General features: G+C 41.7%; 1 protein-coding gene across 1 annotated transcript; it reads right to left on the reverse strand.

Annotated features, from left to right (window-relative positions):
- Positions 1–724: 724 nt before the first annotated feature.
- Positions 725–11480, reverse strand: DTX3L (deltex E3 ubiquitin ligase 3L). The gene is made up of 5 exons (XM_039323772.1): positions 11190–11480; positions 8438–8673; positions 5891–7765; positions 2736–2953; positions 725–1302 (listed from the first exon to the last, which is right to left on the reverse strand). The coding sequence occupies exons 1-5, from the start codon at positions 11383–11385 to the stop codon at positions 1233–1235; spliced, it is 2595 nt and encodes an 864-aa protein (XP_039179706.1). The 5' UTR covers positions 11386–11480; the 3' UTR covers positions 725–1232.
- Between the last annotated feature and the right edge of the window lie 1418 nt (positions 11481–12898).

Consider the following 12898-nt stretch of genomic DNA (forward strand, 5'->3'; position numbering starts at 1 on the left):
CGCTATAAATCATTGCAGAGAGAGAAATCAAAATCTGAAAGTTGGAGGAGGAGAGTGGTGTAGTGGTTAAAGATCCAAAATTGGTGGCAGCTGCAGTTGGTAACTTTAAACTGACAAAGTAGACAAGCAAGGCACTGAGCAAGGTTTTCACCTGCTCTGATTTATTGTCTACTGTACTCTTCCATAGGGGGGGAGGCAGGGCACCATCTTAAATTAAATGCCAGGTAAATACAGTATTCCTATTTAGTTGCTGAAAGGAGAGGTCAGTAAAGAAATTACACTAAAGTGGTAAGAATATGATGCAGTTTTACAAGTTTCTTGAAAAAAGTGTTCTAGCAACAGAATACAGGCTCCTGTGTTTTTTTGAAATCAGGGCGTCGAAGTAACAATCCTCTTAAGAATATGCAAAATTCTTTGAAGTGTGAAACATCCCAGTAAGTATCCTTCCTGTTTGATAGGCTCACATAGCCACTGTCTAGAATAGATTCAGGGTTTCACATAGCCACTGTCTAGATCAGGCAACATTAGGACTTGTGAATTTTAACTCCCAGAATTCCTCAGCCAGCCGTAAGGAATTCTGGGAGCTGAAGTCCACAAGTCCTAAAGTTACCAAGGTTGGAAACCCCTGGTCTAGACCATGTTTTTGAATAGGTGATGATGGGAAATCAAAAGGCAAAGTAGGGGAATCTCATTTGATTGTATATGAAACACCAATAATGCCAAATTCTTTATTCACCATGCTGCTTTAATACGATTTTACCATATTATGGGTACTTTATTATAATCCAGTCTGCTAAAATGCGAGAACACACAACAGCTCTCTTTTAATTTTGAAGATTCACAACATGGCAAGGGCTCCGACAGCAGACTTAAAAAAGGAAATTGCAAGCTGAAATTCAAAACAATATCAAATGTAAACATAGAAACTAACTATCCATGCATATAGTCATATGTAGGCTTGACGTTAACACAACTGCAGTGAAGAAATTAATGGAGTTTGTTTCTATGTAATATTTTTGGACTGCAACTTTGATCAAAAGTATTCACAATTCTTTCAATTTGCATCTATAATTCTAAATACAACACCATTAATTTAACAATTGTTCTGAAATTCTAGAAGGCAAAGAATACTGCCAAAGCTATTTTTTTATTAATCCTCCTCTGCTAAATTAAAATGATATATATATATGGACAAGCTAGAAAGTCTGGAGCGCTCACAGAAGTAAAAATATTCATTCAATTCCTTTTGCCTTCAGCTCTTCTCTAACACGTTTCAGATAATTAGGATCAGGGTAACCAAAACTAGAAAAGAGACAAGAAAGAGACTTGCTTAAATCAAGGAAGCGCTAAACACAAAAGTTTAATAATATTATGCAATGCTGAATTGAACTATTTTAAAAATGTACTTAGTTTGCAAATACATAAACTAATTTAATAGTTTAAATCAGGGGTAGTCAACCTTGGCTCTTTTATGACTCATGGACTTCAACTCCCAGAATTCCTGAGCCAGCTGTGCTGGCTCAGGGATTCTGGGAGTTGAAGTCCATGAGTCATAAAAGAGCCAAGGTTGACTACTCCTGGTTTAAATTATACTTGAGAAAAAAAATAATCTAATTTCACTGATGTATGAGAAAGGAATAAGTCGATGCATGTAAATTATGCTGATACAAAGATCTCACAGGAGAGAAAATTGGTAGTTCAAGGTTGAATTGTGGGGTTCTTGATGGTTTCTGAGTTTGGTTGTTTTCTTGCAGATGTTTGCAAGAAAACAGCCAAGTTTAGAGAGCACCAAGGTGCCACAACACAAAGATCTTCCTGATATTTACGATTTCTACTGAAAATAATTTACTATTATAATTCCTTAAGAAGCACACATTATAAGGTGTACCTGGTGGACTTCAAGAAGCTAATGAACACCTTAGGATTGCTTAAAAAAAAGTCTAGTTATATTTTAAAAGCTACTTAAGATGGCTTTAGAAAGAGAAGCTTGACTTCAAGGTCCTTTTTGCAGAAACCAGCGCTCCTATATTCCACAAGGCTTTCCAGGCAGCACATTTTCTTCCTCTAGCTCAATATTGGCTGAAGCACCCATAGGGAGCTTGGATTTTAAGGGAAGTTAAGAAAATCCATGGAAGGAAAGCACCCCTACCTTCTTCCAGACCTTTTGCCTATAGGTACTTCCCATTCCCAGATTGCCCCCCTTGAGACAATGTGGGATAGGAAAAGAGATTTTGCTTTGACTTCACTCAGAATCCCCTGCTCTTCATCAGACCCTACCCCAGTCCATTCAAGACATATCTGAAACACTTTAAAAGGGGGAGGGAACCAGTGAGTAGACAAAGGATATTCCTACTACGATTGAATGAAAAGACTGGCTGAGAAATTCTGGGAGCTGAAGTCTACAAGTCTTAAAGTTGCCAGGCCTGGAGACCCTTGTATTAGATCAACCATTCCTAGCATATGCTGGATTACAAATCTCATGTTTCCAGAACATGGGTATTGTAATCCCATATACCTAAAAGGCACTCAACAGGAAACAATTGCATTGTACTATTTCACAGGCAGCAAAATACCTCTTTGTGATGAAAACCTACTTTTACTTCACTGAGCTTGGTGGCAGCTGTTCTGCTGACATGAATTTTATCAACACTTGACGAGTTCCAGAATAATCAAAACTGCATGCAAATTATTGGGGAAAATCTGTTATTCTTTGTCTGAAAAAAAATTGAACTTACCCTTTTTCTCCTCCATACATACTAGTTTTGTGATGAATGTCATTCCAAGTAACCACATCAGTCGCGCCCGTGGTTCGTGACTGGCCCACTGTGAAAATCAAGCCTTGGTTGAAGGCCCGTTGCAGCAACTTCAGAATTTCTCTTCCTTCTTTGTTGTCAGGTAAGTATGCTTTGCGGAATGTTCCGACGAAAGCCTTCCCTGGGTGAGGATGCCTTTCCTGGTTTGGAAAGAGTCGCAGATATCAACATATGCAGCTTGTTCCAGATTTCATTGCAAGAGCCTAACCTGTGTAACTATTCTGATCTGAGGTGGAAAAGATGTAGTGAGGGGAGGGGAGACAGGGACATATTTGCTGCACTGTCAGCACACTCTTAAAAAAGTGATGCCTCTTCCTGACACTGACAAGGTAGAAGTGCAGCCCTGGGAAACCCTGTGCTTGAGTTATAGAAACAGTTAAGGAGGCACCACCAGCAAGGCACAATAACCTTGAAGCATGCTGTCATCCCCTCCTTAAATTGAACACTTTATTTTCCTGGAGCTGCAAGCTTTCTGTGAATCTAGGACAGTGATGATGAATCTGACATACATGTCAAAGATGACATCCTATGACATCTTGGGGGAATATGCCAGCATTTACCAACACTCTGACAACAACTACAGTGGTACCTTGGTATTCAACTGTGTCAAAATTTTGTTCTGGTACTAATTGTTTGTTTAGTATTCAATGAACTTGTTGGTGTCGGCTGCCTTGTGACTCACTGCATTATTTCTTATGGGAAAAATCTGTTTGGTACTCATTGAGCCTCCAGGAACCAATTAACAATGAGTACCAAGGTACCATAATTCTCAAAAACGTGCCCTGTTCTCATGTGGTTCTTGAAGGCTGTGAAGGTCATGCAAGAAATGGGTGTGCTCTAAACAGCCTCCAGACCTTGCAGAAGTCAAGCAAGAAGACCATGCTCTTGTATGGCTTCTGAGCCTCCCAAAATTAGATGAGAAGAGAGCAAGCTTCCACTGAGGCTGCAGAGGCCATGGAAGACCATTCTCTGAAGCCACTTTAAGGGTGTTGTGTGATCTGGTACTCCACAGGGTCCTCTCAATAGAAAGAGATCACTGCCTGAAGGTAAGCAGTGCATAGCAGATCAATGTGTGCATGCAGGGCTAGGGGCTATTACACCATTCCCCAAGACTCAGGTAGACTTTGGAGAACAATGCGAGGTGACTTTTTTGAGTACCAGTGCTGGCACGAGGACTGAAACTGAGGCCCAAGCCTCTACTCCAGACCCAATCTCAGCATTGTTCCCAAGTGCTGTTGTTCAGAGTGCCTAGATGGCCACTCTCTTTTGTTCCGGGGGTGGGAGGAGGTGTCATACCAACAGAATCAAGTTTGGAATTTTCCAAAATTTTGACACTCTGAGCCCAAATAGTTCGCCATCACTGGCTTAGGAAAAGGCACAACTGCTTTAAGGAGGAACCAAGATGCGCAACATGCTACCACCAACACTCTGTTCCAAAGTGCCTTTTCTGCTTCCAGATCCAGCTATATAGCCATACTTACCAAATTACAAAACAGGACATTCTCAGCAACAGTCCACTTAATCAGAATCTGACTCCCAACAATGGGCCAGACACATGTTTCTGGGAAGGTCCCTCAAGTATGATATGAACCAATAGATCACTTTTTCTTAGTTTCAATCTCAAGCAGATTGTCCCTTTACTGCAGAGATAAAAATGCACTTCCTTCCTTTCATTCCATTGTAGATATTCCATTTCAACTTCCCCCGCCCCAATCTACTTGCTTTTTGTACCAACTGATCACGCTCAGAACTTTTTGGTCAGGAAGCTTCCACTGAGGAATTTAAGATGTGATAAAAGAACATAATGGTATCCAATCCTACCTTTATTAAGCTCTTGGCTTTATTTACTGATTTCTATAGTTTTTGTGACCAGCCCTAGAGACACATAAAGATAAGTTCTCAACATCACATAGGAAAAGATCTGGGTTCTAATCCACTGGAGATTTCTATAAATCTTCCAAAGATTTCTTATGGAAATAGCAATAGCAATTAGACTTATATACTGCCCATAGTGCTTTACAGCAGGGGTCCCCAACCCCCAATCCATGGACCGGTACTGGGCCGTGGCATGCCAGCAAGCGGTCCTCACAAACAAGGAAAGCCCCATCCGAAGGATGCAGGTAGCACATGAAACCACATCCCCTCCGATCTGCAGAAAAACTTCTCTCCACATAACCGGTCCCTGGTGCCTAAAAGGGTGGGGACCTCTGCTTTACAGCATTCTCTGAGCGGTCAGCATACTGCCCCCAACAATCTGGGTCATTTTATTGAACTTGGAATGATGTAAGGCTGAATCAACCTTGAGCCAGTCAAGATTAAACTCTAGGCTGTGGGCAGTTAGCCTACAATATTGCATTCTAACAACTGCACCACCATATACCAATGTTTTCTACAAATAAATCTTGTGTCCCCAACACTGCACCACACCAAGAACACCAGTGCCAGCAAAATGCCTCTTAGTATTCTCATCAGGCTCCTGATTTTATTTCTGTAAAGTTTATTTTAGTTCAAAATAAACAAGAAGCTTGCCTGCCAAAAAAATAGAAAACCAGCCTCTAGCAGAACCCAATAAAATATCTGCTTCACATAGACTTTTCCATTTCAAGCAAATATGGTGAAGTGGTTGCAGACAGACTTTTATTCCTATCCAAGACTGAAGACTGCCTTTCCATAAAAAAGAAAGATCTTTGGTACAAAAGGCAGACAATTAGGGGAAATGGGATGAATGGATAAGGAGTGGGCAATCTGAATTGGGAAACCAACACAGGGAGAGAGATTAAGCCCCATCAACCACTTGTGTTTTACCTTTCCTATAATAATCATGGTTCAGAATATTTAGCAATGGATGCACCATCACTTCTGGTGCATCTTCAACTCTGAAGGGACATAACGGCAGGTCGCTCCGCTCTAGCCTCTGCATAGATGTTTAGAAGATTTCTAAAGATTTCTAGATCTCTTGCTTTTGCACTCCCAACTGAATTGCTATTCCTTGGAATGTAAATATTTTTTTTTTTAAAAAACTGAAATTCAAGAGGGTGACTAATTATGGCACAGAAACATCATACGGTTAAACTTACTGTCTGAATGCCATCGGGTATATGGTAAGTAATAGTGATGGTGCCAGAGTCCTGATGACCAGGGAGGGAAATTCTAGTTTTGACGACGTCCATTTTTCCTGCGGGCTGATTTCCTTTTATATTCCCATAGACTACATTGCACACAGGGCAGACTGGTTTATAGTTCATTGCCGTTCTTATGCAGGATGCACAAAATGCGTGCTTGCATTTGGGTAGCACCTCTTTCTGATGGATTGTGTTCAGGCAGATAGCACAGCATTCATCTGGTTGGACTTCCGTTGCCTTCCCTACTGGCTGCTCCCGGGAAGGAACTTGCTGCATTTTGTGATGACTCTGTGGCTCAAAGGATGCGCCTGTAGCAACCCCAAGACTGGAATCAGGAATGGCTATTGCTTCGCTATTTGCAGCTACGAATTCCTTACTATTCAGAGATTCTGGGAGCTGATTTCCTTTTATATTCCCATAGACTACATTGCACGCAGGGCAGACTGGTTTATATTTCATTGCCGTTCTTATGCAGGAGGCACAAAATGCGTGCTTGCATTTGGATAGCACTTCTTTCTGATGGATTGTGTTCAGGCAGATAGCACAGCATTCATCTGGTTGGACTTCCATTGCCTTCCCTATTGGCTGCTCTTGAGAAGGAACCAACTGCATTTTGTGATGACCCTGCGGCTCAAAGAATGTGCCTGTAGCAGCCCCCAGACTGGAATCAGGAATGGCTGCTGCTTTACTATTTGCAGCTACGAATTCCTCACTATTCAGGGACTTCATGATCTGCTTCTCAGCAGACAATATGTTTTCAGGAAGACCATAAATGAGCAGGCTGTTTTTATTTAGAGCCAGTTCTATTTTGGGATGTTCATGTTGGAAATAGCTAAATAAATCCTTCAGTTTCCTTTTCTGATCTTCCAAAAGTTTCAAGGGAATTTCTTTTATATGTGGATTTTGTAAACACATCAGGTATACATATTGAAAATGCTCAGCAGCAGGTGAAGACTGATCTGATGATGCATATGGCTGGGGCATAAAAGTGATGCATGTTAACTGATTTTCGTGACAATGCCTCACCTCCATTCTAGTACAATACGTCTGGTTTATTGCTTCAATGTTTTGACTTAACCTTGGTTCGAGAAATGCAAATACTGTAGAATCAACTTCAAAGCTAGATAGCTGTATGTGGGGATCATTTTTTTTATTCCAGTTCTTTGCTGTCATTTCATTTAAGAATGCCTTTGCATCTGAAACTTCCTTTGTGGGGCCTTGAAGAATAGTCGTGTCCTTGTATTTTTTAATAATAATGTGTTTGCATTTTCTTTCTATCATCTCACACGCATAGCTCTCAATGAAAGGAACTGTTTCCTGTTTTAGATTTCCCGCTACTTTCTGGAAAAGCAAGACAAAATCCTCCTGAGCTTTCTTAGCAAAGTTTGGTGCCCTCACTGAAGCAAACCAGACAGAAGTGATTCCATTCTCAGTGTTGCCTATTACTAATTGTACACTGAATGTCTCCTCAATTTTTTTAATTTCTTCCTTGTAGGCTTGTCTAAAATATTCAAAGATACCTGAAGGAACTTCCATTTTGGCCAGTTCTTCTAAATCACTCCCGTATCTTCTGTTGTGGTCTTCCTTTGCTTCATCACAATTGTCCTGCTTTTTAGGTGGCCAAAATTCACTGCCACGGTGGTCTTTCAGGAGCTTCTCAAAATGACAGTGTAACTTTTCAATATCCTCATAGGGTCCCACTACCTTTTCAACACCAAGATGACTTGATGCTCTCTCTATTTTTAAGGTAGGACATAGATCGGTCACCTGACTTCTCTGCTGTTTAGTGAGCAAGTCAGTATTCAAGGTGGCAGAAACCTCAAGAAATATCTAAAAATAAACAGAAAGGGGGAGCACACAAGAAATGTGAGCCAGTACAATAAAAATGATATACCAGATTTAACAGAAAGCTTCATTGTCTACAGTGAAGAATTTCATAGTAAGATAGCACTTTCCCACTTGAGTCATTTTCTGATAGCAGCCTATTCCTTGGAGAAGAAGCTTCTAATAAAAAGGCTTTCCATGATGGCAAATATAGTCTCCTACACTTTGGCTTTTAAATATATATATATATATGCCTATAAATTTATATATGCCTATAAACATTGCAAATTAGCAGATACATAAAGAGGAAAAAGTCAGAAACTTAATAGTTTTTATAAAAACTATTTTAAAGAAAAAGCTTAAAAAACTTTTTGATATTTTGAATTAAACTTGTTTTGTTCATCTGTATTTTCTTCTATCAACATGTATAAATACATAGATGTGCAAATGCACGTACCCGCACACCCCCAGTAATACCAAACATCAACATATAACAAATAACAAATCTATGGCTTGAATTTGCTAATTGGTAGGATGTCATTATTATGTAAAATTAATTTATAGAAAATAGAATGTCTCACAACATTGAAGATTCAGGATTTTCTATGGTCACCAATAACATGGAGATAGTTGGCAGCTAACATAAGCATTCTAAACTGAGCAGACATAGAGGCTTACCTTTTTTCTAGCACTTTCACGACCAGCTGCATAGATTTTCTCTTGCTTGTTTTTAAAATCAGTCTGAAGAGGCAAAAAGTTTGAAGAAAGTGAAGGTGAAACGGAGCCTATCACACTGTTTGTAAAATCTGCAGCATCAACCACAGCCAACTCCGAATCTGGCAAAATTTTTATCTCCAGAGTTATTCCCCCAACTTCTATAGTATGTCCATGATGGGCCTTCACGCTCTTCTTTGCTGTTGCACGTTCAGAAAAAAAAGAATATTCAAATACATATTTGTCTTGCTTATGTTTTTAGTTATCATAATAGGGTGCCTACATCACACAAAGCCGCTCTTTGAGGAAGGCTTAGAAATAAACAATAATAAATTGGTTAGTATTAGCATATTGTATCAACTCAATCACAGAGATACACAATTTATAGAAATATTATAGAAATATTGCAGTTTATAAAAATCTAACTTGCATGTCTAATACATACTGCTTCTCAGGCTCCAGAAATATTGAAACAATGTCCTACATCATTCATATTGAGGACAAGTTTAAAAACCTATATAAGGTGAAACTCAACTTACCTTGGTAATGGAATCTTGTATAAAACAATTTGGTCTAGCAGCCTGGAATCTCCTATAAGTCCATTTTTGAAATTTTATGAGAGACTAATAAAGAGGAGACAATTGTTCTCTCCATCCCCATGGAATAAATTCTTGCCTCTTATGACCATTGCAGGAAATGGTCATGGAGACAGAAGATAAATAGACCTCTACAACCTTCCCTGAGCTGCAGATTCTCCACTTCAAGACCCAGAATTCTCAGCAGCAACCATGCTGGCTAGGAATTTGGGAAGTCCGTGCATTTGGAAAGCAGCTTGGCTGATTATTCCAACTTCTCCATCATAAATGCACTTGGAAGATGGATTTATTACTAGTCATTGGGAAGTTAGTGTTCCCATTCTCCATGCCCAGCATGAAAATGCAGGCAAGTTTTCCCCTAAATAATAAATGAACGTTGAAATTTGTGGGATACTCATAAGGCAACATCTCATAAAAGCAACCAAAAGCTTTTGTGGTTCCTATCACATTATAATATCAATCTAATCCAGTGGTTCTCAACCTGTGGGTCGGGACCCCATTTGGGGTCGAACAACCATTTCACAGGGGTCGCCAAACAACGCAGTCCGCCCTTTCCCCCCCCCTTTTCCTTAGCTGTGCTACTCCCTTTTATTTTATTGGCTTTTGAAAGCCAATAGAATAGACTCTCTTGAATAGAGTCTAATTCTATTGGCTTTCAAAAGCCAATAGGAATTGTCCAGGCTGCCTCTGCCCCTCTTAGCCCACCAAAAGTCCCATTCTGCAAACGGTGCTGCACCAGTTGAGTAGTCCTCGACTTACGACCGGTTGGGGGTCGCGGCATTAAAAAGGTTGAGAACCACTGGTCTAATCCAAGAATCTTACAATTTCCTAATACAATTTGTTTCCATTATTGGGAGAAGGAGAGGGAGAGGGAGAGAGAGAGACGTAAGATAGCTTAGGCTTGATTGGCAATCAACATTTACAACCTCCTTCAAATGCTTTTTACTGTTTGAGACCTCGCTCAATTTTTCCCTTACTTCAATGTTTCCCAAACTTAGCAGCTTCCAGAGATGTGGCCTCCCAAAGTTCCTCAGGCAGGAGAGCTGTTTTTGAGAAGTCTGGGAGTTGACATTCAAATATCTGGAAGTTGCCACAGTTGGGAAATATGGCTATGTCAGTGATTTCTTATAAGGGAGAAAGAAGTTCCCTAGTCTGTAGCCTCTGGAAAACATATGAAAGTATGAGTTTGCAACACTCATTGACTCATGTGAATAATTCCTCCTTCTAGCAACCATGTCCTTTGCAAAGCTAGCGGGGTTGCTTTGAAGGTCATCCCCCAGTTGTCTGCCTGTGTCTGTTCAGGACCAGACAACCTTTCAGTTGGGGCTGCCAACACGTGAAACACAATGCATGAACACACCTGTACAAATTCCTGGAGAAAGCCTTTGAAGCAGCCGTGCTGCCATTTCCAGAGGATGTGGCTGTGTTAAAGCCTCAAGGGACATTTCTCTCATATCAAAACATTTTGTAAAAGGCCTTTCTCAAATGCTAGTCTGTATCATACCAAAAGGCAGCTGATTATTAAGATCATCCATTCTATAATAATGCATAATAATGCTCATCACTAACCCCCCCCCCCCACAAAAGCTTTTTCATGGGAATTTGGGGAGCTGCAATCTCTAACCTAATCCTAACTCCGATGTAAGCCAAGTAGACTTGCTCCAGCTGCAGGCAGATGTCTCAGAAGATCACTGAACTGGATCAGAGCTGTTCTGTACTGGAAACAATCACACAATTTAAAACCGGGTTTGCTCTTTCTATGCTTTCGGATGCTTTTGGTATTTTGGCTCTGAACGTGCAGCACACTTATACATCATGGTTTAACTAGAAACTTATTATATCTCAGCATGTTCTGGCTAACCTATAGTGTGGATTATTTTAATCACAAATTAACGTGTGTCACAACAATCAATACCAGGCAAATAACAGCCTGCAGTACTGCATTCTAACCACTGCGCCACCATTTGCTATTTGCAGTATCTTGTTTTTTAAAAAGTCCTAACAAGAGTGTGTCCTTCCCAAACTACCGTGAAATGTATCGAGATGGCCACAATAGGTCAAAAAATCCCACTAAAACCACGAATCCCGCCTGATCGCCCTCTTCTCGCTCCGCAGGATACCTTCTTCCGACCAGAACTGCACGGAATAGATGCCTCGTTCGCGGTCTTTCACTCTCACGTTGCATTCGCCGCCGCCGGATTTCTTCGGGGACTGGAAATGGATCGCCAACTTAGCCTCCAGTTTCTCTGCGAAGATGTTGGGAGGGAAGACCTGAACAAACAGCGGAGTAACCCAGGTAGTTGCTGCTACGGCCATTTTGCCCTTCTAAAGGAAGCTTTCGCTTAGCTTTCGCTTTCGTTTCTTCGCAAGCGATCCTGGCCCAAGCGCGACCGAAAGCGAGAACTCCTCCCTTGCACGACGCGACGTCATCCTACGCAGCTCTGTGGCTCCAGATTGGATTCCAGCGCCGCCCGCTGCCTGGCCGAGGGAGCAGCCGCCGGCATGAAAGGGCGCTGCTTCCAGCCGGAGTTTTCCGCGGAGGGATTCTCAGCCGAGTGTCGGGGGGGGGGGGGGAAGCAGCCAGCGAGCTTTGCCCTTCGCTTCAGTTCTGTTTCAAATCGCTCCGCTCCTCCAGATGTTTCATGTGTTCCTGTGTAGGCTCTCTTCCTGGCTTTTTAAGTGGGGTTTCCTATCTAGGCATGGTTACCTCTGTGCTTCTCATCTTGCCCATTTGGGGTGGTTACTCCCATGCTTTTGCAGCTCAGCACAGATAAGCGAAACCCAAAATGAGGACACAATATGCTTGGCCTTAGAGACCGAGAGCCACTTTGGTGTAGTGCAATGGTTCTCAACCTTTTTAATGCTGTGACCCCCCCAACAGGTCGTAAGTCGAGGACTAAACAGGTCGTAAGTAGAGGACTTCCCAACCGGTCGTAAGTCGAGGACTTTCCCTGCCCAGGAGTGCCGTGCATGCGTGGTGCCGCCCCCTGCACCAGCCGAGGTGTAGCTGGCAAGCGGCAGAGACGGAGCAGGCTGACCAGTGGCTGGGCCACCAGCTGGCCCAGCCCAAGGGAGGTAAGGCACCCGCCAGAAAAGGGGAAAAAATGGCGGACAGCCTTGCTTGGCGACCCCCTTGAAATGGTCAATCGACCCCAAATGGGGTTGTGACCCACAGGTTGAGAACCGCTGGTGTAGTAGTTAAAGCATCAGGCTAGAAATCGGGACCAGATGAATTCTTCTGCCTTAGGCATGAAGCCAGCTGGGTGACCTTGGGCTCTCAGCCCCAGGAAGAATGCAAGGGCAAACCGCTTTTGAAATTTTGGTGAGAAAACTGCAGGGTCTTTAAGGCCCTAAGACGTTGAGTTCAACTGACTTATTCCCAGCTAGCTCTAGATCAGAGCGCAGCAAATGGAGACAAGAATTGTGCAGTTGTGGATTAACCATTAGGAAAAACAAGCACTTGCTTAGGCACTGATAGAAGGGGGGAGCACCTCTGATGGGCAGGAGGAATAACCTTGAGGAACAGGAGGAAGAGCTGCAAGAAAGACAACAATCAAATAGCAAATTTGAGTTGGGGGCAAAACTATAATATGAGAAAGCATGTATTCTGAGGAAGAGAAAGGGGAAGCACATTCAGATGTGCAAGATTCTTTTATTGTAACCTTATAAGGATCATACTGTAACATTAGTATTGATAACTTTGATTTTCTAGTCTGATCTACCTTGACAGCACCATATACATTTTCCCCCTATCTCTTATGCCTTTAATACTGCCACATTTGATTTTAGCTTTCAATGATTTTCTGCATTAACCGTTTCCCTTTAGGTT

Source organism: Crotalus tigris, unplaced genomic scaffold (assembly GCF_016545835.1).
Source record: "Crotalus tigris isolate CLP2741 ecotype Arizona unplaced genomic scaffold, ASM1654583v1 scf7180000024282.1769268, whole genome shotgun sequence".
Lineage (NCBI taxonomy): Eukaryota > Metazoa > Chordata > Lepidosauria > Squamata > Viperidae > Crotalus > Crotalus tigris.

What these genes read in the sequence shown, in the direction of transcription:
- DTX3L (XM_039323772.1), bottom strand. Translation starts at nt 11,385, where the DNA reads ATGGCCGTAGCAGCAACTACCTGGGTTACTCCGCTGTTTGTTCAGGTC. An exon ending in GTGAAAGTGCTAGAAAAAAG is followed by an intron (nt 7,766 to 8,437) that starts GTAAGCCTCTAT and finishes GTTTATTTTTAG; the next exon opens with ATATTTCTTGAGGTTTCTGC. An exon ending in ATGTATGGAGGAGAAAAAGG is followed by an intron (nt 1,303 to 2,735) that starts GTAAGTTCAATT and finishes TCTCTTTTCTAG; the next exon opens with TTTTGGTTACCCTGATCCTA.